The sequence below is a fragment of the Danio rerio genome, chromosome 21 (assembly GCF_049306965.1).
Source record: "Danio rerio strain Tuebingen ecotype United States chromosome 21, GRCz12tu, whole genome shotgun sequence".
Lineage (NCBI taxonomy): Eukaryota > Metazoa > Chordata > Actinopteri > Cypriniformes > Danionidae > Danio > Danio rerio.
Window position 1 is genome coordinate 41,072,407 of NC_133196.1, and position 25,519 is coordinate 41,097,925.

At 35.1% G+C, this 25,519-nt stretch overlaps 2 protein-coding genes and 1 long non-coding RNA gene across 7 annotated transcripts; 1 reads left to right on the forward strand and 2 right to left on the reverse strand.

Moving 5' to 3' along the window:
• Positions 1-1,063: 1,063 nt before the first annotated feature.
• mrps17 (mitochondrial ribosomal protein S17) lies at positions 1,064-8,415 on the forward strand. The gene is given in 3 exon segments (NM_001020559.2): positions 1,064-1,217; positions 1,357-1,501; positions 8,064-8,415. Coding segments are annotated over 2 exon segments (411 nt in total). The 5' UTR covers positions 1,064-1,217; positions 1,357-1,378; the 3' UTR covers positions 8,352-8,415.
• On the reverse strand, positions 3,447-6,638 carry LOC141379904 (uncharacterized). The gene is made up of 4 exons (XR_012396870.1): positions 5,826-6,638; positions 5,633-5,757; positions 5,503-5,549; positions 3,447-4,290 (listed from the first exon to the last, which is right to left on the reverse strand). It is a non-coding gene; the product is annotated as an uncharacterized lncRNA (long non-coding RNA).
• Positions 8,416-12,972: 4,557 nt separating the features above from the next.
• Positions 12,973-25,232, reverse strand: fam114a2 (family with sequence similarity 114 member A2). 5 transcript variants are annotated; one of them, XM_017352977.4, is made up of 14 exons: positions 25,139-25,232; positions 24,564-24,792; positions 23,247-23,346; positions 21,321-21,422; positions 21,112-21,239; positions 20,245-20,379; positions 19,958-20,116; positions 19,755-19,878; positions 15,716-15,801; positions 15,479-15,634; positions 15,220-15,359; positions 15,072-15,144; positions 13,485-13,538; positions 12,973-13,386 (listed from the first exon to the last, which is right to left on the reverse strand). In XM_017352977.4, the coding sequence occupies exons 2-14, from the start codon at positions 24,774-24,776 to the stop codon at positions 13,294-13,296; spliced, it is 1,563 nt and encodes a 520-aa protein (XP_017208466.1). In that variant the 5' UTR covers positions 24,777-24,792; positions 25,139-25,232; the 3' UTR covers positions 12,973-13,293. The 5 variants fall into 5 exon arrangements, with proteins under 5 accessions (XP_017208466.1, XP_001923116.1, XP_021324901.1 ...); XM_001923081.8 differs by having other exon boundaries at positions 24,564-24,795; XM_021469226.3 differs by having other exon boundaries at positions 25,134-25,232.
• Positions 25,233-25,519: the final 287 nt, after the last annotated feature.

Genomic DNA, 25,519 nt, shown 5'->3' on the forward strand with positions numbered 1-25,519 from the left:
GGTTTTTGTAACATGAGCATATATCAGATGATGGAATACGGTTATTTTCTGTAAATTTAAACTGTCCTATAAAACTTCCGTATTTTTACAGAAAATTCACTGCCGGTATTTTTCCGTAAATTTAACAGATTTTTTTAACTGTGTAAATAAATTAAAGCTAAATTATAAATGTTGCGTTGATTGAACTAAACAACATTACATTACCTTTATGTAACTAACTTAAGTTTACACAAATGAATATTCTTTCTTTAAGATAACTTAACTCAGTTACGTTGAACCTGTTGACATAAAGTTAATTCAAGCCAACATATCATTTTTTTTGAGTGCAAGGTGTCATCACGCTCCTAAACCTAAGAAAGACCTTAATAATTTGGACAATTGGTGAACCATCACACTCCTTAATGATTATAAGATTTTTGCCACAATATTTGCCAAAATAATTAAAGATTGTTTAGGTACCATTATAGATGAGGCTCAATCAGGATTTATGAGGGAGCGACACATAATTAATATAACATCAGACTCATTTTAGATTTATTGGACTATAATGAGTTGGTGGAACATAATAGTTTTATTCTTTTCCTAGATTTTTATAAACCTTTTGATTCAATTGAACACAATTTTATTTTTAAATCAGCGTCTTAGAGATTTAATAAAAACATCAATTTCAATTTAAAAATGTGAAAAAGAAGGCTGCGAATTGGAGAAATTTTGTTTGTGAATAAAATATTTTCCAAATAAAATAAAAAGTTAATAATGTAGTTCTCTGATATATCAGTTTTACCCTCAAAGTAACAAATAATATCTTGAAGTTGTAAGGGTCTGGAAGAAGCATTGTATTTATATTGTATTGTGGAGATATAAGCTATTCCAAAAGCGTTTTGTGTTTTCTCATTAAAAAAAAAAAAGATTTGTGAATCAGCGTTTCGTCTTCACTTTTACAAAATGTGCATGAACTATCAACCTCCAAAAACTTTGCCTAAGTACTATTCACTGGATATATTTTATGAAGATAGCATCCCATTTGACATTCCCCGTCGCCACTCCGATTGACGTCATCAACATGAGCCACTAGTCTTGACATTCAAACGCGTGCGGAATGTTTTCATGAGTTTATGACCTTTACTTTAACATTTACCTTTAACGTAAGCCCGTTTATGTACGTTCAGCTATAACAGACAGTTTTTCTGTTGTGATTACTACATACCTCGGACTCGGTGAGTAAAGCACGCTTGTGAGCAGCGGTTTAACTGTTAGCAGAGCTAACTTTAGCGGCTCATTCTGATCCAGGAAAGGTATTTTGACTTGCTAGTGTGCGCGTGAATTTAAACTTAATATTGTTTGTCTGAATATCAGGAGACTGCAAAGACTAAGCGGCATGTCCACGCGTCAGGTGTCGGTCCACGCGAAATGGATCATCGGTCAAGTTATCGGAACCAAGATGAAGAAAACGGCGAAGGTTCGGGTAACCAGACTAGTGCTTGACCCTTACCTGCTGAAGGTGAGATAAATCATTAAGTCTGCCTCATATGCAAAATAAAAACACAGTCACTATGTTTGACTAATTAAAATAATGTTTAATTATTGGTTATTTTTGTTGGTTTGTAGCCAAATAGGCCCTATACAGCCCCTGACACTCAAAAATGTAATTGCCACACTTATACATATACACACTTGTGTGTGTGTGTGTGTATATATATATATATATATATATATATATATATATATATATATATATATATATATATATATATACATACATACATACAAACATGCATACATAAATGTATATATGTGTGTGTGTGTATATGTATATTAGGGCTGGGCCATATGGCAAAAAAAAAATCTAGGTGTAAGTTTGATCGATTCACTATTTCAATTTTTTATTTATTTATTATTGTGTAACTAGTCAATTTAAAACATTACAACAAAATGACTGAACTAGTAACATTCTCTTTATAAGTAACTTGAAAAACCATCTGGTTAAGAAACATTGTATTATTAATGGCCATGCCATACATAAATTGGTCAACAATGTGTAAATAAATATAGAACAAATTCATAAGTTAAATAGTGCTGCTGAAGATTTGAATAAAAAATATATGTCTAAAAATTGCAGTTGCAAGAATACAGAGGTATTTTTTGCAAGTTTGGCTGAGCCTTGGAAAGATTGGCTGTCAGCTCGGTTTTGACTTTGTCTTCTGATTGAATGACAAGTTGTAATGCTGCTGCCTTTTTCTTAAAATGATACAGTGGAAGCAATCCACACAGATGTGACTCAGACTAATGCAACAAGTAAAATCCTACATGACTTCACGCTTTAACAGACAGTCAAGCAGGTCGCACACCAGAAGCGCCGTGACACGGCGTGCACATGACAGTTTAAACTATCACACACCAGACGCTCACATTCACATATTTAACATGAAACTAATCAGATGGCGCTCTGTGGTGCAGATGAAATATGAACTGCGTCCTGAATCGTGGCTGGGCGGTGCCGGTGTGTGTATAGAACCTGTTTAGAACCTAAAATCCATGGAGCTGCGTGGTGCTGTGCTGTGCGTCGGCAAGCGGCGCTTCTGGTGTGCGACCTGCTTCATACAGAGTGAACTAAAGCGCATTGGTGCCATTATAATGTATCAATTTTTTTTTTTAATCGCTTAACGTATTAATATAACATTAAATCGTCGTCTAAACGTAAATTAGAATTAATCGAAAAAAATCGCCCAGCCTTATATATATATACAGTTGAAGTCAGAATTATTAGCCCCCCTTTTAATTTTTTCTTCTTTTTTAAATATTTCCCAATTGATGTTTAACAGAGCAAGGAAATTTTCACAGTATGTCTGATAATATTTTTTCTTCAGGAAAAAGTCTTATTTGTTTTATTTCAGATAGAATAAAATCAGTTTTTAATTTCTTAAAAAAAAAATTTGGCACAAAATTAATAGCCCCTTTAAGCTATTTTTTTCGTTAGTGTACAGAACAAACCATCGTTATACATAATTATAATTATAACTTGCCTAATTACCCTAACCTGCCTAGTTCACCTTATTAACATAGTTAAGCCTTTAAATGTCACTTTAAGCTGTATAGAAGTGTCTTGAAAAATATCTAATAAAATATTTACTGTCATCATGGCGAAGACAAAATAAATCATTTATAAATCATAGGTTTTTAAAACTATTATGCGTAGAAATGTGCTGAAACAATCTTCCAGTCTTTATATATATATACATACATACATACTAGGGCTGGGCGATTTTTTTCGATTAATTCGAACTTACCTTTTGACGACGATATATATATATATATATATATATATATATATATATATATATATATATATATATATATATATATATACATACATACACACACACACACACACACACACACACACTCAATTCAAATGTAAAATTAATGTAAACACAATACAAAAAATATTTCAATTCAAAATATAATTGTTTATTACAATTGTTGTTCAACTTGTAACACAGATTTCTTCATGTACACAACATACCGACAATAAACCATCAAGATCCTGGCTTGACAGCCATATTTATTTCAGAAATAAAAACACAGGCATGCTAATGCCATTTGAATTTCAAAACAATCAATGCTAATAAAGAAAAAATTGATTTTCAAGTTGGATTCTAAGTGGACTGCAAAAAAATGCCAAAATACAGGCATTACAGATATGGAAAATGGAAAGTATTGAATACAAACAATTGCACTCATTGAAAAGTTGTATTGCTGTGAGTTGAGAACAATAATTATAAAGTAGAAAACAATTTAGCAATTTTTGGGGGACAATGTGGACCTTTTCTTTTGAGTGATGTGAGCAGAGAGTGTAATGCAATCTCATGGCAATTCGTAACTTTTTGATTTAGTGGCTACGGACAACGACGTTTACGCAGGTTTGTTGCTCAAAGGCACGCACACACAGACAAAGACACACACACTCAAACACACAATGTGCGCAGAACAGGGCAGCCGAAGCGACTTCCTTCAGATTCAGCACGCATGATCGCGTTCATCAAATTTAAGATTTAGTTTCTTCAGGAAGTCATCTTCATGTAATTCATTAGAATCCAGCCTTATCCCCCTTGTCCAACGTGGCTTCGTGATTCATACCTGAAGATCACTTTCATCCAATCATCTACACTCTGTGATTGCGTAGGTGTTAGTTTACATTTGGCTTTTCTGTATTCAAACGCCAGGTCACTCAGCCAGTTTAGTACAGTTTGTGACTGTGTTTCCATCCAAAGATGTGATATATGCGCAAAACTGAAAAACCACATAAAACATTTGCAGATAAAGCACCCTTTCCATCCAATGGCTCAAAAACAAAAATTTTCTGATAAAATGGTGCCAAATATCAAAAAGAATAATGGAATTTGCATTTGTCGAAGAAGCCACAATATTACCTCATGTATGTAACTTAGTCCTGCTAAAACTTTATTATGCATTTGGTGTGAACCTGACATTAGCGTATGTGAGCTTTCTTTATTGCAAGTTGTTTTGGATATAAGTTCTTATAGAGGAATTACCAACCTACGTCACACATGACGTCACACGGGTTCCCAATTGCAAAAAGAGACCAGTTGCACTAGCAAACATGTTGTGTTGTACGGTAGGATGCCAAATTAGAAAAAAAATAGAAAAACTTACATTTTACCATACACCACACTGCTTTTAATGCCAACCGCAGACGTCTTTGGCTAAAAGGGAGCTAAATAAAGTGATGATTTCATTAAAACTGCTCTACTCATTTCATATCAGGTAAAAGTTCACGCTATGCTGAGTTATACACATTACTCGTTTTTGATTGCAGCAATGATTTCAGCACAAACCAGGGCCGGAGTGGGACTCATTTTCAGCCCTGGAGTTTCAAGCCAGACCGGCCCACCTCAGTTCACGACTGATTCCAATTCAGTTTCTAATGGCACCATCACGTCTTTTTCAAGAAAACTGCTGCCTTAGAAATTCAAATGTTCAACAACCCTAACAGTATTTTATGTCTTAACAATAAAAATGAAAAAAATAAATAAATTTTCAGGGGAGATTCGAACACGCGTCCGCTGCATTGAAACGCAATGTGCTTACCACTGGACCACATTGGCACTATTACAGTGAGAGTAAAAAATTACTAATGACTTGCGACCCTTAAGACACAGCACTACTTTCTTTTGATGGCTCAATCTTTTTCTCCTATTTTTAGATTTCTGATCAAGTTATGTCAGATTTATTAATGTAGTGAATCATTTGATTTTCATTGAGCAGGTGTATTATTCATGTTATTCAAATTCTTAAATTCACTAAGGTGCCGCTGTTTGGGGTCGATAGTTACATTACATCATCATCATTTACCTGCAGGCTGCAGTTTTCTCATGGGGCTGCGAGAAAATAAATAAAAAGAGCGGCACTGCGGCAAAATAATGATTTAAAAGAGTAAAGCTATGGTCAAATGAATAAATAGAAGAAAAAAGTGTAACTGACCGGCCCACCGGGAATTCCTCCGGTCCTCCCAATTAGCCAATCTGGGCCTGGCACAAACAGTTAAACATGGTTAATTAAACTGCAGACACTGAATGCTTAAAATGAAATGTAAAAATGTAAGTTCACATACCCTGCTGAACAGGTGCAGTTTGCTGTCAGAGTGCAGTTGTTTTGCTAATTTATGATTACCCAGGCCTTGTATAGACCAATTACCAACCTACGTCACACGGGTCCCCGGTTGCAAAAAATGACAGGCTGCAATGGGAAAAATTTTGTTTTGTGTGGTAGGATGCCGAATTTGAGTCCAAAAATAGAAAACTTACCTTTTACCATACACCACACACTGCTTTAATTCCGACTGCAGACATCTTTGGCTAAATGGGAGCTGAATGAGGTGAGGAGCTAATTAGAAATGCTGGACTCTGCAGTTCTCATGTCATATCAGGTCAGTTCACGCTATGCTGAATCAGACACATCACTCATTTTTGATTGCAGAAATGATTTAAGCAAAAACGGTTACATATGGTGGATTAAACTGCGGACACTGAATGCTAAGAATGAAACATGAAAGTTACGTTTATTAAGGTAAAGTTGGTTTTATATTCACACATTCATTCAGTGACAACTTGTGACAAACTCCCTTGATTGTTTACCACAGCACTTTGAATATTCGGTCTGAAATAACCTGCAAGTGTAACTTGAAAACAACATTAACACAGTTTATTTGACTGTGAACATGTTGTACTTTCAAGAGTTCACACTTAGCTGATGATTGATTATAAGCAAGTTTGGCATGCTGTCTCGGGAGAGAGCCCTGAGCTCGAAGGTTCTTGAGCCCTGGGCTCCCTCCCGTTTGATCCCCCTTGATAAGAGCTGATGACTTAAAATTGAATGCTATTACAAGATATGCTACTTTATAAGATTACCTGAATTGCAAATTTAGATTTATCAATTTACTTGTTGTGCATGTTTTTGGAATGTGGGAGGAAACCGGAGGACCCGGGGAAAACCCACGCAAGCACGGGTAGAACATGCAAACTACACACAGAAACGACTACCGGCCTGTTGAAGGACTAGAACCGGTGACGTTCTTGCTGTGAGGCGACAGTGCTAGTCACTGGGCCACCGTGCTGCCCTATGGAGGGAAGGTGAAACGGTAGGGGTGGAAGGGGGGATTCTTCTAATCGAAGATGACTGTAGTGAAAAAACCCTGGCTCTGGTGGATCATGCATGCTAATGCAGAACCAGCTGTGTTCAATCATAATCACGTGCTCCTCTCGAAATTAGTTTATGAATAAACTTCACTTGATAGTCATTAGCTGCTAATAAGATTTCGCAATTTAGAGTTTGCAAATAATATTTCAATGAAATTATATTGTTAAGGAGAAAGTCCGAATGTGCGAATATAAAACCGACTTTACCTCGTTCACATATCCTCCCGTACAGGTGCAGTTCGCTGTCAGAATGCAGTCGTTTTGAGTGTCGGTGATTAGTTAAACAGGTCTTGTGTTGCGTTAACTCCGTCTTCTTTCCTTGTCTTTGGCTAAGCAGAATCTCGGTTTTCAGCTCTACATAGTGTTGAATCTGGTCATCATGGAACATTATTTCTTGCACATGACCACACAGAACATCATTGTTGGCATCCAAAGACTTGTAGACCTTTAACTTCTCTCTTGTAAAATCACTTGGAGCTTCAATGAGATTGTATATTTGGGGCTGGATGCTTGGTCCTTTCGTCTTATCCAATATCCATTGGGAGGGTGCTATCGCAAATGGACCAGTCAGATGAACGCCGCTCACTTTAACGTTAATTTTGCCGAATCACTGTGCTTATCACTGGGCGACGAGCTGTTATAATATGCTGAAAGCATTATGTAAATAATATATATAATGTGTAATCAATATATCTTATTTCTAAGACAACAACAAACTCTGCACCGCATCTGATGTCATTCCCTCGCTGTAAATGCTAACGCTCACGTTTTTTTCTGCCACCTCCCTGCGCGCGCATCCTGAATGTTTACAAACATGGTAATTGGTCTATAGTTTCGTCTTCTTTTTTTGTCCTTGGCTAGGCAGAACCTCGGTTTTAAGCACTACATAGTTTTGAATCTGGTAATCATGGAACATTATTTCTTGCACATGACCACACAAATATGATATGTATAATATGTAATCAATATAACTTATTTCTAAGACACAAACTCTGTACCGTATCAGATCCTAGCGCATCCTGAATGCTTACAAACATGGTAATTCATCTATAGCCGCAAGGCATCGGCCAACTCGATATTAACACTTGTGTGCTGTTGGGGATGTTTTCATCTATTCTGGGGTGATTTTGAGTTTTAATTTGGTCACAACTTTCTCTGTTTCAGCAAGCGGAATTATTTTTGCGTAACAAATCTTATTTTGACACATATTTCGGTAAAATGCTTTGCAATTTGGAACGCAACAATACACTCCTGGCAAATTGACTACCCTTCAGCTAATTTATCCAAGAATAAATTAACGATGATCCTGAGGTGCACTTTTTTTTTTTTCTTTCTCTCTTTTACAAGTACTACAACAAGAGGAAGACTTACTTTGCCCATGATGCTTTGGAGCAGTGCACTGTTGGGGATATTGTCTTACTGAAAGCCTTGCCGGAGAAAAGAGCCAAACACGTGAATCATGAACTGGCAGAGATTGTGTATAAAGTGGGGCAGGTGGTGGATCCTGTCACCGGAAAGAGGGTAGCAGGAAAACAGTATCTGGAGCCTCTGACGGAAAGCTCAGAAGACACGGAAATATCTTTAACAGAAAAACTGGAACAACTCAACATTTCTGCCTCTGCACCACATTCATAGCCCTGTGTTTCTGTTCCATGTATGTACGAGTCTTGATTTTTCACATTAAAATATTATTACACTGTCTGGTATTTGTGTGGTGAAGACTGTTTTTGTCCGATTATGATCCATGCAACTATAAGTATAAACATTTGTAGATTCTTAAAAGGTATTTGCACTCAAAGATGCCTAAATAATGTTGTCATTAGTTATTATTTGTGGTTTCATTGAGGGGTTTATTAGGTCAGTACCCTGTATTGGAAGTAAAACCCAATCATCATTTCCGTTTTGTTTCTTTTGATATTTATGATGGGTCTGACAATAATGTAGGGTCCAAAAAAAGTTAATATCTTAAACATTTTCAGGAATGTGTGAAAGGTTTGTAATATAACACATTTACATAGAAAACATGTTGCCTGAAACAGGTTTTCAAACTTATGATTGGGTCTGCAAGATACGATCACAGGCCACTTTATTAGGTACACCTTACTAGTACCAGGTTGAATCCACTTTTGCCTTCAGAAACACCTTAATTCTTCGTGGCATAGATTCAACAAGGTACTGAAATACTCCTAGATTTTGGTCCATAGTGACATGATAGTGTCACGCAGTTGCTGCCGATTTGTCGGCTGCACATCCATAATGCAAATCCCCCTTTCCACCACATCATAAAGATTGAGATCTGGTGACTGTAGAGGCCATTTGACTTTCTATTAGCTTAGCCAGTCTGACCATTCTCCTCTGACCTCTGGCATAAACAAGGCATTTGCGCCCACAGAACTGCCGCTCACTAGATATTTTCTCTTTTTTTGGAACATTCTCTGTGAACCCTAGAGATGCCGGTTGTGTGTGAAAAATAAAATCCCAATAGATCTGAAATACTCAGACAAGTCCAGCTGGCGCCAACAACCTTGCCATGTTTAAAGTCACATAAATCAACTTTCTTCCCCATTCTGATGCTTGGTTTGAGCTACAGATCGTCTTGACCAGGGGTCCGTTCTGAATACGTGGATTACTCAGTTAGCTGGATTTGGATGTTGATGATTTGACACGATCCAGAATTGTTTCGTTCTTCAAAGCTGATCCAAGAGTTATTGTCATAGTTCTGGTTCTAGTTCTGGCAGGCTCAATTCATATAATCAGGATTAGATCGGCTCAGTTCATGCAAAGAAAATACTGAAAGCATGTACCAAATGCTGATATTTTCTTACAGTAGTTATATACACTTGGGAAAATAGTAACTATTTTAACTATATATATTAATAAAACTTGCAATCTGCACCCCCGAAATGAAAGTACAAAGACTGCCACCTGGTAGTGCAAAGAGAAAACTAATTGATATGAACTTTTTCTGAAGTGCAATTTATAAAGTCATTCTTAGAATTTTGACACACTTAAGAGTAAACTTCTACTCTAAGAAGCTTTATACATTCGGCCCCTGTTCAGGAGACAAAGCTTTAAGAAATTTGTCATTTCACTTTTTTGCAGTTTTTCTGGTTGGATTCTTAATAGATTTTTTTCTGAAGCACACATTACGCTTATTTCTTGATCTAATAATACGAAGAACAGACACAGTCTCCATGGGGTTAGCCAGACATGCATTACTGATTGAAGTGGGACGAACAAGAGTCTATATGGCTAAAATGTGAATTTTGTGAATTTTCACTAACTAGTCAGAAAGAACGAAGCATCCTGGAGATGTTGTCCAACAGGAGCTCAACTGGGGTGTAGACCATCAGCACGGAAAAGCTTAGGACACTCCCAGATAAGATTCAGTTATTGGCAAAGAGCAACTTCTGTTCTATACACCATGTTAATAAGTTGTGAGAAAAACCAAAACATCCGGAGGAAACCCACGCGAACACTGGGAGAACATGCAAATTCCACACAGAAACACCAACTGACCTAGCTAAGGCTAGAACCAGCAACCTTCCTGCTGTGATGCGAACATGCTACCCACTGCGCCACCCTACAGCCCCAGTACTAATTTTACATTTCATTAGACTTCTCAAAAAACAAAACACTGTTTTATATTTATTGTATGTATGCTTTTACATTGTTTATTATATTTTTATGCAGATGCAATAAACTACAAAATCATCCCAATCAATTTAAAATTCTAAATTCTTTGCAAATTCAAGTCATCTGGTGAAGGTGTTTTCATATCTCAATAAATATTGCAGAAAAACAAAATATTTGTATCGTGCAGCCCTAGTGCAAATGTTTAGAAAAAAATATACATTTAAATAAAAAAAAAGCATTAACATGTAAGCAATTGGCCAAAAAGTGGAGTAAAATCTAATAATGGTCATAAAATTATCACAGAAATATGATATTTATAAAAGTGTGGTTTTAATTGCACACAAATAAAATTATATTTATATATGTAGAGTGACAAAAATACTTAATTACAAATTACAATTATTAATAAATTGATCAAATATTCATTCATTCATTTTCTTGTCGGCTTAGTCCCTTTATTAATCCGGGGTCTCCACGGCGGAATGAACCGCCAACTTATCCAGCACGTTTTTACGCAGCAGATGCCCTTCCAGCCGCAACCCATCTCTGGAAAACATCCACACACACACTCATACACTACAGACAATTTAGCCTACCCAATTCACCTGTACCGCATGTCTTTGGACTGTGGGGGAAACCGGAGCACCCGGAGGCAGGGAGAACATGCAAACTCCACACAGAAACGCCATCTGAGCCGAGGTTCGAACCAGCGACCTTCTTGCTGTGAGGCGACAGCAGCAAATTAGAAAAAAAATAGAAAAACTTACATTTTACCATACACCACACTGCTTTTAATGCCAACCGCAGACGTCTTTGGCTAAAAGGGAGCTAAATAAAGTGATGATTTCATTAAAACTGCTCTACTCATTTCATATCAGGTAAAAGTTCACGCTATGCTGAGTTATACACATTACTTTTCAGCCCTGGAGTTTCAAGCCAGATCGGCCCACCTCAGTTCACGACTGATTCCAATTCAGTTTCTAATGGCACCATCACGTCTTTTTCAAGAAAACTGCTGGTTTAGAAATTCAAATGTTCAACAACCCTAACAGTATTTTATGTCTTAACAATAAAAATGAAAAAAAAAAAAAAATTTCAGGGGAGATTCGAACACGCGTCCGCAGCATTGAAACGCAATGTGCTTACCACTGGACCACATTGGCACTATTACAGTGAGAGTAAAAAATTACTAATGACTTGCGACCCTTAAGACACAGCACTACTTTCTTTTGATGGCTTAATCTTTTTCTCCTATTTTTAGATTTCTGATCAAGTTATGTCAGATTTATTAATGCAGTGAATCATTTGATTTTCATTGAGCAGGTGTATTATTCATGTTATTCGAATTCTTATATTCACTAAGGTGCCGCTGTTTGGGGTTGATAGTTACATTACATCATCATCATTAACCTGCAGGCTGCAGTTTTCTCCTGGGGCTGCGAGAAAATAAATAAAAAGAGCGGCACTGCGGCAAAATAATGATTAAAAAGAGTAAAGCTATGGTCAAATGAATAAATAGAAGAAAAAAGTGTAACTGCTGAGAGTGTTAGCAGCTAGGGACACCGGCCCTCGCGGCCAAAAAACAGAGTGGCCCACCGGGAATTCTCCCGGTCCTCCCAATTAGCCAATCTGGGCCTGGCACAAACAGTTAAACATGGTTAATTAAACTGCAGACACTGAATGCTTAAAATGAAATGTAAAAATGTAAGTTCACATACCCTGCTGAACAGGTGCAGTTCGCTGTCAGAATGCAGTTGTTTTGCTAATTTATGATTACCCAGGCCTTGTATAGACCAATTACCAACCTACGTCACACGGGTCCCCGGTTGCAAAAAAAGGACAGGCTGCAATGGGAAAAATTTTGTTTTGTGTGGTAGAATGCCGAATTTGAGTCCAAAAATAGAAAACTTACCTTTTACCATACACCACACACTGCTTTAATTCCGACTGCAGACATCTTTGGCTAAATGGGAGCTGAATTAAGTGAGGAGCTAATTAGAAATGGACTGTGTCTCTAATTAGAAATGGACACAGTCTTTGGACTGTGGGGGAAACCGGAGCACCCGGAGGCAGGGAGAACATGCAAACTCCACACAGAAACGCCATCTGAGCCGAGGTTCGAACCAGCGACCTTCTTGCTGTGAGGCGACAGCACTACCTACTGCGCCACTGCCTCGCCTGATCAAATATAGCTACAATTATGATTAAATAGGACACAAATATGAATAGTAAAATATAATAATAATAATAACTTAAAAGAACCTTTGTATTTTTAGAAATAATATTTTAACCCCATTTATATGGTGTTAATGCAACAAATATTACCCAGAAACAGAATGCTTTTTTTGTGTATCTTAGTGTTTCTCAGCCATGTTCCTGGAGGACCACCAGCTCTACATATTTACCATGTCTCCTTAACCAAACACACCTGATTCAGATCATCAACTATCAATTAGCAGAGACTGAAAGACCTGTAATGAGTGTGACAAAGCATGCAGTGTTGGTGGGCCTCCAGGAGCGTGGTTGAAAAACACTGTCTTAGAACGGGAGTCCCTTGCAGAAATATGATCATATTTGAGGATCTGTGGCATGTAAAAGCTGTCAAATAATCAACACGACATGTAACAATTGTTTATTTAAAAGATATTTGTACATTAATACTGGTATGACTTGCATAATTATTTTTAAAAGATGAGTCATTTCATTATACATTTACGCATGAAAGATGCTTAAATTACAGTCTATTTATATTTATACACCGTCAGCTATGAAGAGACTTCTGACATTGAATCTATCGAAAAATATACTCAATCATAAGAAAGCTGTGCACTCCATACGGATTTGCCAGATCCCCTTGAATGTAAACAGCATTACTATTTTACCTCTGTCAAATGCTGTTTTATGTTGGGGTGTTTTTCTGCTGTCAAGTGTTCCTGAGTGTTCACGACTCCACCGTCCTCTGAATATGAGACACTTCCAGCACCGGCAGGAGGAGCTGGAATGCATCCTGGATATACGATGCACTGTTTGATGCCTACACAATGAAGATATGGTTAAAGAGATAATTTTATAGTACTGCGCAAACAGCTTGAATTGAATTAGTTGTTCAAATGATGTAAAATAGGCACAAACCTCCAGAAAAACACTGGTGATAAGTGGATTGAGAACTTCTCCCTTTTCATTCGCCTGAAAAACAACATAACATATTTAAATTAAGAATATAACATAAATAGTGTTTAGATATAGTTTTTTATACATTGTTTAAAATAATAGGATAACATACAATAAAATGTTATTGCCTTTTTGAAAGTTCTTACAATATCAAGTAATGTTGATTGATGGATTCTTTGGGTTAGCCTTTGCATGTTAATTTAAAGGAAAATTCTACTTTTCAGTCATTGATTAACCAGGAATGAAAGTATAGTTCCTAGATATATCGACCTAGAAAATACTTTTCCGTCTGTCTTAGTGAATTATCAAAACTCTTCTTTTAAAATTTTTGAGCAAGATGATAATGGTCTAATCTGATTCAATGATCGATGCTAGGCTAAGCTAAAAGTGCTTGGATTTGTAAAATGAGGTTATGCTTAAAGTTGTTTGTTCCTTTAATAAAATTACACGGGTCTATTGACCTTATTCTAAAATGCGGAAGTGCGCCTGTTTTCGCGATTGTCTTCCGTTTCAGTCGCCTATGGGAGAAATGACAAGGAATAATAAACGGCAAAAAACGGTCAAACTACTTGCTCTACAAACAAATGTTTGCATAACTATACAGACCAAGTAGAATAATATAACAAGGAAATATCAGTTTGCAACATTAAACAGCGAAACGAGCAGTTTTTAATGTCTAAAAATGAATGGAAGTGAATGAGACCGGAAGTCTCGTGCCAAAAAGATTCAAATGGCAGCGCCCGCTCGTCTGCAGAGAATAAGGTCTATAGTGGACAAAAATGTTTACTTAAACATAATAAAAGTGCCATATTTTAATATATTTGACACTTTTGTTTTCACTCTGACGTATTTTCTAGCATCAATCCTAATGATTACCTTAAGTTAATTCATTTGAATGATTTGACAGTAAAGAGAATAACAGTTTGCTTGCATGGTTGTTAAATTGTTGATTATTAATGGCTCAGCAGGGGGTTTATATGAGTAGTTGTGGATGTCAATGATCAGAAACAACATTAATGCATTTTTATGCAGTGTCACATTGAAAAAAAGGAAACTTCCACATACCCAAATACAATATCATCATTATATACACACAACTATGATCTTCATAACAGCAAAATTAATTATTCATAACTACATAAGATATTTAATTTGGCCTGCAATTTGGCCCGAAACAGTAAAAATCAAATCCACAGACCAAAGCTGACAAAATATTCCAAATTTTACCATTTGTAAAATCGTTGAAGCCAAACAAATGAATGCCTGTTAACAAAAATGGCTTGATTTTTGTTTATATGCCACTGTGATGAAATATTGCCGATTTAATGGGTTTCAATTGGGACATTTTTGTACCGAGTGAAAAATATTTATGAAGGTAAATTTCAATAAAAATGCAACCTTTTTTGCCAAAATGTGAGCTGTCTGCATTAACAAATCTAACAATAAAATGGATAAAGGTAAAATGTTCACACAGATGCACAAGAGTTAATGTTTACAAACAATATTAAAGATCTCCAGACTGTCTTTTAAGCAAGATAAGCATCCTACCCCAATGGTAGTCAAACATGATGTAAACTTTTTGGATAGCAGTGAGACCTCCTTACAAATAACAATGGTGACTCTGCAAGAGAAACACAGGTGATTTAAATTTCTCAAAAGGACAATGTTAGGCAGTTTCTTCAACAGGATAACTCACTGTGATAGGATTTTTGCTTGTTCTGGGGCCGCGGCCCCTTCAGTGTTAGAGTAAAGCAACATTTCAGCTGTTTTGTGGAACTGCTCGATGGACCTCGCTGTGAACTCGGCCAAACTCGTGATGGCAGACAAATGGGCATCCTATAAAAAGAGCTTTAGTCAATGCAATGAAAACTTAATAAAAACAGATTATTTAATGTAAAATATGTGCATGTGTATAACATTTACATTATTTACGGCTAAATAATGTTAATGCAGACCTCAACTGTGTATTCGGTCTCTGCGGTTTCTGTGTTCTTCTCCTTCTGTCTTTCTTCTTTCTCTCCTTCTCCTTCTTCTTTGTCCTCTTTTTCTTTCTCAATGTTTTCACTTCGTAGTTTCATGTTTGTGATATGGTTGAATGCATTTTTTCTGGCCTAAGTTAATATAAGAAAGTGTAAATAATCTCACAAGCAAAATACCTGAGCATTTATTTGTAACTAATCTTCAAGTGAAACCTTGCTGAGTTTGTCTGCTGATGTGGAAATCTGTAGTCCTTTAAGAACATCTGTTAGTTCCTTCACAAAGTCCTCTCCATCATCACCTGAGGATTAAAAAAATAATAATATGAGCAAACCTGTGACTTTTGTTCATCATTTGGAGCACATGGAAGATATTTTTAATAAAATGGGAGAAATTTCGGTCCGTCCTTTTAAAGTCTTTTCACTCTGAAACTCTCATGCTTCCAAACTGATTAGATTCAAATTGTTTCTCTACATAAGGAATGTGTTTCATTGGATGTTTTATTTACATATTGACACACATCAGCAAAGCTTATTGGTCCTTGCAGAAGCTCAAACATCTGTCATGTGATGCAAGAATAAACCTCGTTGGTACTCACACATTGAGAAAGCATGTATGAGTTCTATGACTAAAACTGAGTAGGGGTGTAAACTGAACATCTTGTCACAATAAAATACAATACAATACAATCCGATAAAATATATTGAATATATTTGTCTGTATTTCAAAAACTGTAATAGTTTCTATTCCTAGTGGAATATCGATCAATATAAAAATATTATGTGCCTAATTTTAGGAACCAGTTACATGTTTACCAACTTACAAATGCAAAAGTATATAATATGTAGAGTTGTCAAAAATATTGGGCCCTATCATACACCCGGCGCAATGTGGCGCAAGGCGCAATAGTCTTTTGCTAGTTTCAGCTTGGCGCAAGAGTCGTTTTGAGGCGTTGCGCTACGCGGTTTAAATAGCAAATGCATTAGCGCTCATATGTGCGTCCATAGGCGTTCTGGTCTAAAAAGGAAAGGCGTTCTGAGGCACACTGCTGGTGCGTTGCTATTTTGAGAAACTAAAATAAATTTTTCATTAGACCAAAACAAACCCGATCTAAACTCCAGCGCAGAGTTGCGCCTCGCTTACACACTGCTTAATACATACAAGAGAGCAATAGGCAATTATCTTTACATATGAAAAAATTTAAATATTAAGGATATACATAGGATATGATAAGAATATATATAGGATATAAATATAAAGAATTAAAATATTATAAAACATATTTTCTAGCCTACATAAATATGAAAAATCACGGCTTTTATGTCTTCATCTCGGGAGGCTTTTTCAGTTCATTCATAACAATTTGCTTTTGTATAATGTTATTATTATTAGCAGTATTATTTATAATATCCATATTTATATTTGTTTTATTAAAAACAAGCTTAGATTTGCCCACCTGTCAGGTTTTAGACCATATGGGGCAGCATGTGTTTTAGGATATAACAAAGGTTTTTGAGCACACTTCGTTATTATTGTTCATTTATTCGTTTGCTGGAAATTAGACCTGAATTTAGAAATAGTTTTCAAATGAATATTTGCACTTAACAAATGCAATTAATTATTTATAGACTAATTGATGTCTGTGCGTAAAGGTTTCCCTATCCAAGAGTGAAAGTAGATCCATTATCTCTCATTCTCACGCAGTAGATGAAAAAACTGTTTTAAGTATAAGTATCATTAGTTCTTTATATTTAGGTAGGTAAAACAAAAACAGTTCATTTGTTGTTACATTTCAGGGATAAACTTCTGCTTCTGGAAGTTAGGATCTCTTTCATATCCACATCTTTTGAAGTTTCTGGTTTGTGACTTTTTTTACTCGAACTATTCTTTGATGATTGATGTTTGTGTTTTCCTTTCTCTTGATTAAACATTTGGTTCCTTTATCTGGCATTGATCTTCATCCATTTGAGTCTGGTTTAAAGCATTATGGGTTTTATTTTCATTCGAGTTTTAGTTTTTGTTTAGGCATTGAGGTTTATCATTTTTAACCAAGTCAAATCTGTTTGGCATTTTATAGAGCTCATGATTGGTTTTACCACAGATGCATATGATCATTTGAGTTTTTTTGACAGTTGAACAGTTAATGGATTTGGGATAAATGTGTTGACTGGTACACTCTGGTATCCCAAGTGGATCTTTTCTGGTAGATGTGGTTTATTGAAAGTCATGATGTAGGTTACAGTTTTGATAATCTGCTCTTCACTCCTGATTGTAATTCTTTTTACACGAATTACACCCTGTTGCATTAATTCCATTTGGATCTCGGCCTCATCCATGTCTTGCAGTTCTCTTGTACGTATTACACCTTTACTAGTGTTAAAAGAGGGGTGGTAGAAAGTCTTCATACGTACTTCGGCCAGCATATTTGCATGAATCAAGTTTTCCGCTTGAGCTATTTTCAAACATTCAACTAGTATTTGTCCAGATCTGAGTTTTTTCACATCTTTAACTGTTCCTGCAATTCCAGCGATACCTTTTTGTATAGCAAAAGGTTTTGTCAGCGGCATTTCCATTTCAGTTGATTCTAAAATTATGAATCTTTGCCATGTATTGCCTTTTTGAAGAGTCAAATATCCATTCTCTGAGTCGTCATCTGAGTTGTTTGGATTTTTTTGAGTTTGCCATCTTTGTATAGAACTTTTTCATTACTTCTGCTCCTTACCCACCTCGGAGCCCAACAAGGGGATGCATAGAGAGGTAATATACTCAAGTAAGCAGAACAAAGTTCCCGTTCCTTGATTGACCCCTTTAGCCATTGTCTTACAAAGTAAGTCTTGACCAGCCGATTGATTGGATTACGCCCATCCAACCTCCCGTCTATGTGAAGTTGGAGCCAAAGCACTGTGTTGGTGTTGAGGGAACCGCAGTTACACACATTCCTCGAATGCCAGGATCGCTTTCTCCATAGACATGGGTTGCAACTCACCTTTTACGATCAGCAAGGGGGTGCTAGGGACCTATTCCACCCCGGATCCCCACAGGTGAACACGTATTCTAATATCATATATAAATAAATAAATGAGGCTATTTATTATAAAAGTATTTATAAGAAATGTAATATTTATTAGGAAATTTAAAAAATCCTACTTTAATAATAATATTAATAACATTAATGATGACGATGATTATTATTATTATTATTATTATTATTATTATTATTATTATTATTATTATTAAGTAGGCTATTGTTTATTTATTTTGTTTGAAAAGTCTATTTTTACAATTTGACACGTAATCCACAGCAGAAAGTTCTATCCAACAGGCCCATGTCATATACAGTATAGATACTTAATAAATAACCCACTATAAATTAAAAGAATTAAGGTAAGATATGTTTTTTGCTTTCACAAGCTTTGGTGATGTAATGTAAATTACGCTTTTAAATAATTAGGCACCTAAAGCTTTCGCCATAAGGCTGTGTTCAAAATGACATCAATGTTTTCAAAGTGCACTGCGAAGGAGCACTATTGTAAACATGAAGATCGCTAAAACTGAACTGTAAAAATACTTTGGAAGCAAATTACACCTAAGAGAGATGACATTAATACTTTTTTATTTTGAATAATTTCAACTTTGAATATGAGAATGTTCTAAAGGAATAGAGCATGGGGGGATAAGTGGGAATAGAACACAGCCAGGAACTATGTTTCTAACTGCAGCTCTAGAGGCGTCGTTTCAAGTGCTTAAGTTTGCAAATGTTCGTTGGAGCGATGGATTTGGGAAACGGCAAATCAACAAACTATGTTTGTAACGACGGAACTTGTGACCTTAGTTTGCTAACAATGGTTTTGGGAAACGCACCCCTGACTGTTACTTGCAACAAGTCCAAATGTAGATGGACATGAAGATGTGAAGAGTGTTAAGTCAAGTGTTAGTCATTTGATCGATAATGAACTGTTAGACACCTGCTGACTCCTGTAATTTGTTAATCTCTGTTTGTATGTGTATAAAAGCCTAAATTAAATGTTCATCTTTAACCGTGTCTCCCCAGCAGGCTTAGATTAAACTGCTCAATCCATATGGAGTTTTAAAAATCTCTTTATAAACATTTTGAAGAGTTTTAGGAGAATAGACTTTCAATTAAGGGACATGCATTTCTAAGATTTGATTTAAAATATCTTAATTTGTGCTTGAACTAAGAATTTAATGTTTAATTTTGTAAATTTTAGCCTTGTATTAATTGTAGTTTCTTACATTTCGTATCATCCTCCAGCTCATCGTCAAACTCCATGAGTGAAAAAGGCTCTTTAATATTCTGCAGATCTTCTCTAAGTTTTGTCAGCTCCTCGCCAGACAGCGTTGTCAGAACAGATTTCACCTGCACCAAATCACAACATGTTTAAATCTTTCACCATTTCATATTCTATCTCAGTGTGTTAAATCAGTCAAGAACTGACCTTGGCTTCGCTCTCTCTAGACAGGATCTCCAAAGCCTCCAAATGAGACAAGCCTTGAAACTCGTCGAACAGCATCCCATAATGAGCCTTTTTGTTTGGTTCTGAAGTGGCATTTTCAGCTTTTTGCTGCTCCTCGCATTCTTTGGCTTCTCTCAAGACCTTTAAGGAAACAAAAATCAGATCAGTTTAATGCAAACAAAATCAGATAGGATTGAGTAATATATTTGTGTCAGGAGGGCAGCTGAAGTTGCTATGAATATATTCTTTAATCTTATTCTCTCCTGTACCTGTGATAGTGTGGAGTTTCTGTTCATCAGTCCTTTGGTTTTCTTAAAGCCGGGGTCTCCCTCTGCAATCACATCCATGGTTTTCTTCCCGATAAACTCCAATGCATCAAGGCCACCGCTTATTACTGTTTTACTCTAGTCATCAAACATGAGAAGAAGTGTAAAAACATACATACAATAAAACAAAGAAAATGTGGAAATTGGCCCAAAACAAACTATTACGACCATTGGCTTTTAACTGAATAACCATTGGCTAAAATTGGCAATGAAAATTCAGAAATGTTCAACCAGCATACCAAGCCGTGGAAAAATTATTTTAAAATTATTAAATAATAAATACATAAATAATGATAACACTTCAGTGTAACTAGTTCCTTATTGGCATGCCTATTATTATGATGATGATATTGGCCTTTTAGTACATAAAGTACATATTCTGCATCCCTAAGCCAGTAACTAAATCCAACTATTATCTTAATAACTATTGATAAACAGCAAATTAGGAGTTTAATGAGGCAAAAGCCAAAGTTAATGGTTTAATAATAGCAAGAATTGTACTTTAAAATAAAATATAACCAAAATAATTAATTAACTGCTTAGCATTCCTGAATTCCTGCAACTTATGCCTCAGTGAATGAGCCATTAGTTAAATAATGTCTCAATAATGAAGAAATTATGGAATAAATAAATAATGAATGGTTATTAATTACTGAATGTGTTGATATAGCTATTAAATATAATTGAAAAAAATTACTACTAAGTCGATCATTAGTTTGACTTAACAAAACAAAAATTATTCACAAGTAAAATAAATAGGGATTCCCAAAATAGATGCAGACTTTTCTGCAAGATTTAACTTGCTCTTACCGTACTCTGAACCACAGTGGTTAAAGACGACAACATTCCCATACTGCTGGAGGAGATCATTCCCATTGCTCCTCCCATTCCATACGTCTTCTCACTTTCATCTCTATCTGCCTCAGAGCTGGCTGAATCTGCAGACACAAGACAGAAACATTAACACTGTGTATATGCAACACCAAGAACATCAATTTAAAGAAACTGCACATGCTTACCATCGTTTTTTTCCTCCTCCTCCACTTGGGCTTTCAGCTCCTCAGGACTGGGGATGCCTAAAGACGACTCTGCTTTCTCAATGACCTGGGTCAAGCCTTGGCCTTAAACAAAAATTGGACAGTATGATATACATGATATACAAACCGAGCTAATTAAAAAGGTTAATCACTTCCAAACTCCCGAGACCTTCATATTCAGAATATAAATTATCTTTTGGATGAAATCCGAGATTAAAATTCAGAGGATCAGAAAGCTCTCCGATTCTATCCAAAATAGCATAACTTTATTCATAAAATGATTAAAGTAAAAAGTTGGCATAGTAGGCAAAAAGTTTTTTTATGCCCCTATCAATTTTGAGATTTTGGGCTTTTTGTAAAATATGCATAATGTACACAAAGTGCTTTTTTGCAAGAAACATTTTAGGTATTTCTTTTGTCACACTTTAGCAATTTCCAATTAGTAGATTTTATATTCACATTTTTTTTTAATTCCCGTGTTTGTGTGGGTTTCCTCCGGGTGCTCCAGTTTCCCCCACAATCTAAAGACATGTGCTATAGATGAATTGAGTACACTAAATTGGCCATAGTATATGTGTGTGAAGGAGTGTGTATGGGTATTTCCCAGTAATGGGTTGCAGCTGGAAGGGCATCCGCTGTGTAAAACATATGCTGGATAAGTATATATATATATATATATATATATATATATATATATATATATATATATATATATATATATATATATATATATCCTTTATTTTATTCTACTTAATTATTAATTACTTAATTATTTCTATATTGATAATATTTATTCATTTCAATACTAAATTAAATTTATTCATTTCTAAACTTAATTACATTAATTTCTATACTAAATTATATTTATTCATTTCTATATTGAATTATATTTATTTTTATACTGAATTATATTTATCCATTTCTATACAGAATTATAATTATTTATTTCTATATTGAATTATATTCTATATTGATAATATTTATTCATTTTTATAATGAATTATATTTACTAATTTCTGTACTGAACTATATTTATTTCTATACTTATTTATACTAATTCATTTCTATACTGAATTATATTTATTCATTTCTATACTGAATTAAATTTACTAATTTATATACTGAATTATACTTATTTCTATACTGAATTATGATTATTCATTTCTATACTGAATTATATTTATTCATTTCTATACTGAACTTTATTCATTTCTCTATTGAATTATATTTATTGAATTCTATAGTGAAATATACTTATTCATTGATATGCTAAATTATATTTATTCATTTCTATACTGAATTATATTTACGCATTTCTATACTGCATTATTTTTTATTAATTTCTATATTAAATTATTTATTCATTTCTATACTGAATTATCATTACTTATTTCTATACTGAATTATGTTTCTATATTCAATTATTTTTTAAAAGTTCTATATTGAATTATATATTCTTTATAAGGTTTTTACTGAGTGATGTGTTTACACATAATTTAGCTGTTTATATACAACATTTTATTTTACTAAAAAACGGACAGTTAAATTTTCCCAGTATTTCCTGATTTGAAGAGTGATTAAAACAAATTCTTAAAGGATTATGTTGATATAACTGGAACTGGATTGGCTTGATTCAGGTCTAACCTACTGTATGGAAACACCATCCAATGTTCAGATTTTTTTATGCAAGAAATGTATTCAAATTAGTGCATATTTAATTTAATAATGGCTCATTTACATATTTAAACATCATATTTAAAAAAAAATAAAAATTAAATATTTGCAATTCCTAATATAGACCCTAAACTGGGAAAGTGTGGTGATAAATATCAGTTTGCATGTTTTTTACTGTATTCAGCTATAGTATCTTAATACAGAATAAAATTTAAAGAGTTGTGTGTCTCTTACCAACAGTGGCCACAGTGGCAGTAGCAGTGGAGAGGATAGATTTGCCCCAACTGCCCCAGTAACCCCAGCCACCCTGGGACACAGTCGTCTCCGTGGAGGCCTGATGGGGGGAAAAATAGTTTACTAATAGAGAAGTTATATCATTATGAATACACTGATGGTCTTCAGTAGGGATCAGGATATTTGCAGCCGATACAGAGTACCGTTTCCTTGTAATATACAGATACAGAGTACTGATTCTAATGCTTCAAGCTTTATACAGCCTAAAGCACATTCCCTCCAAGTAAGATACTTGAGAAGAATGTTGCATATAATCCCTTAAACATGTCTCTAATAACCATTTAGCGTGGTTTCTGACCATTTTCATGGTCAGAAGCAGCTTTACAGAACATAATAAAAAATTTACAAACAATGCAATTTAGAAACATTGCAAATGATGAAAGAAGAATGCAACAGGTCTCAATCAAGAAAAGGTTTGGAGCGCATTTTTGATGCATAAGAAGTTAAAATTTATACCTATAAATCCATTACTTACTAAAAGGAAATAGTTCTATAAACTACTGTTTATTGCAATAAGTAAATTACAAGATGTTACATTATTTAAAATTCATGTTAAAAATAGCCTTTTTAAGTTTTTTATTTATTTATCTAATATTACCAGCCATGTTTTGGTGAACTTGCAATATTATCAAAAACAGAACTTTTAGTTGTTCTTATACTGTATGTAAAAAGGCTTAAATACATGCAGTAGCTGCTGTATATATAACTCTGGTGTGCAAGTGCATCTTCCTCTGCATGTAAAACCATAAACAAACATTTGCGATCACTTCATGAGATCGACCAGATCAGCGAGTGCCAATCGAGTCATTAAATGTGTTTATCAGCTGATACCGATCTCCAACCGATCAATCAGAGCATCGCTGGTCTTCAGTCATGCTTTTACATAATTTTAAATAATTTTTATTTTAAAAAAGACTAATTGGTGATCTATGAAAAAAAGTAAAATCGCTAACATTTTTACTGGAAAAGATAGGAAAGATAATAGGAAGACAATAGGAAATTAATGGGGAAAATAAAATACTAATAACATAAACATGTATAATTTTGTTAGACTAGAAAAGTCAATGGACAACAAGAGGATTTTGGGTTCAACCACTGATCTAGTGCCAGAAAATCCACTCAAAATGCCAAATTTTACTAAGTAATTACCACCAAAACAAAATACAGTATGTTTCTTTTTATAATCTGAGGAATACCAGAAGATTACTAATATTAAGAAATATTAATATTATCAGTTTCCACATGGTGAAAGCGTACATCTGAAGCACTCGTTGTTGTTGTTGTCTGCTGTGTCTCGGGGTTCTCCTGCTCTTCTGCTGGAAGTTTCTGCTCAGGTCTTCTCCTGGTTTTTCGGGTTGGTGCTACATCAGATCCATCAGTCTCATCTCTGTGAGGTGGTGCTGCCGCTGTGGGCTCCTGGTCCACTGATTTCTCTGTTTGGTCACTTGAGGAGTCTTCGTTATCAGACATTTTAACACATAGCAGTCTTCTGAAATAGACAAATAAATGCCTTAACACTTACATTAAGAGAAAAGGGTTGCTTCATGATACATTATTGTGTACAAAACTGCCTTCAATACAGCACAAATTTACACAGCCTGCATCACACATTAAACTAAAGATTTAAATGTTAGGCACAATCCACACGAACAGCTGTTATATTTGATGCTGAAGTGCATCCTAGCCATTTACTTTACATGTCTGCCACAGTAGCACGCTAAGCTAACTTATATTATCATTAGTCGAATTCCAGCAAGCTGAGCGCTATAAATGTCATTTGACAGAAGACGATAATATTAAACTGTATAAAATACGGACATGACATACTCAACCTTCTGCTCTGTTTCTCTTCTGTGTATGCGGCCACGTCACTGGACTTTAGCACTGATGTGTTTTGTTTTTCCCGTTGCTCTTCTCTCCTCCATTGAGGAATGAAACAATCCCTAACATTTTATCCCGCCACCTGCTGTCTGGAGGACGAACTCGTGTGTTCCTGTCGGTTCCTGCATAACTAGAGAGGCTGCCAGGCCACAGTTCTGGGACCAAAATTCCAGAAGGTCCCGTTATTACACCAAAGAAAATTGTTTGCTGTTTGTTTAAGCTACTTACTTAATATGATCTGAAGCAACACAATCTTTGAGTTCTTTGGAACAACTTAATTTTTTCTTATTCCATCCACTTCAATTTGTAAAAAAAAAAAAAAACAACTAAGG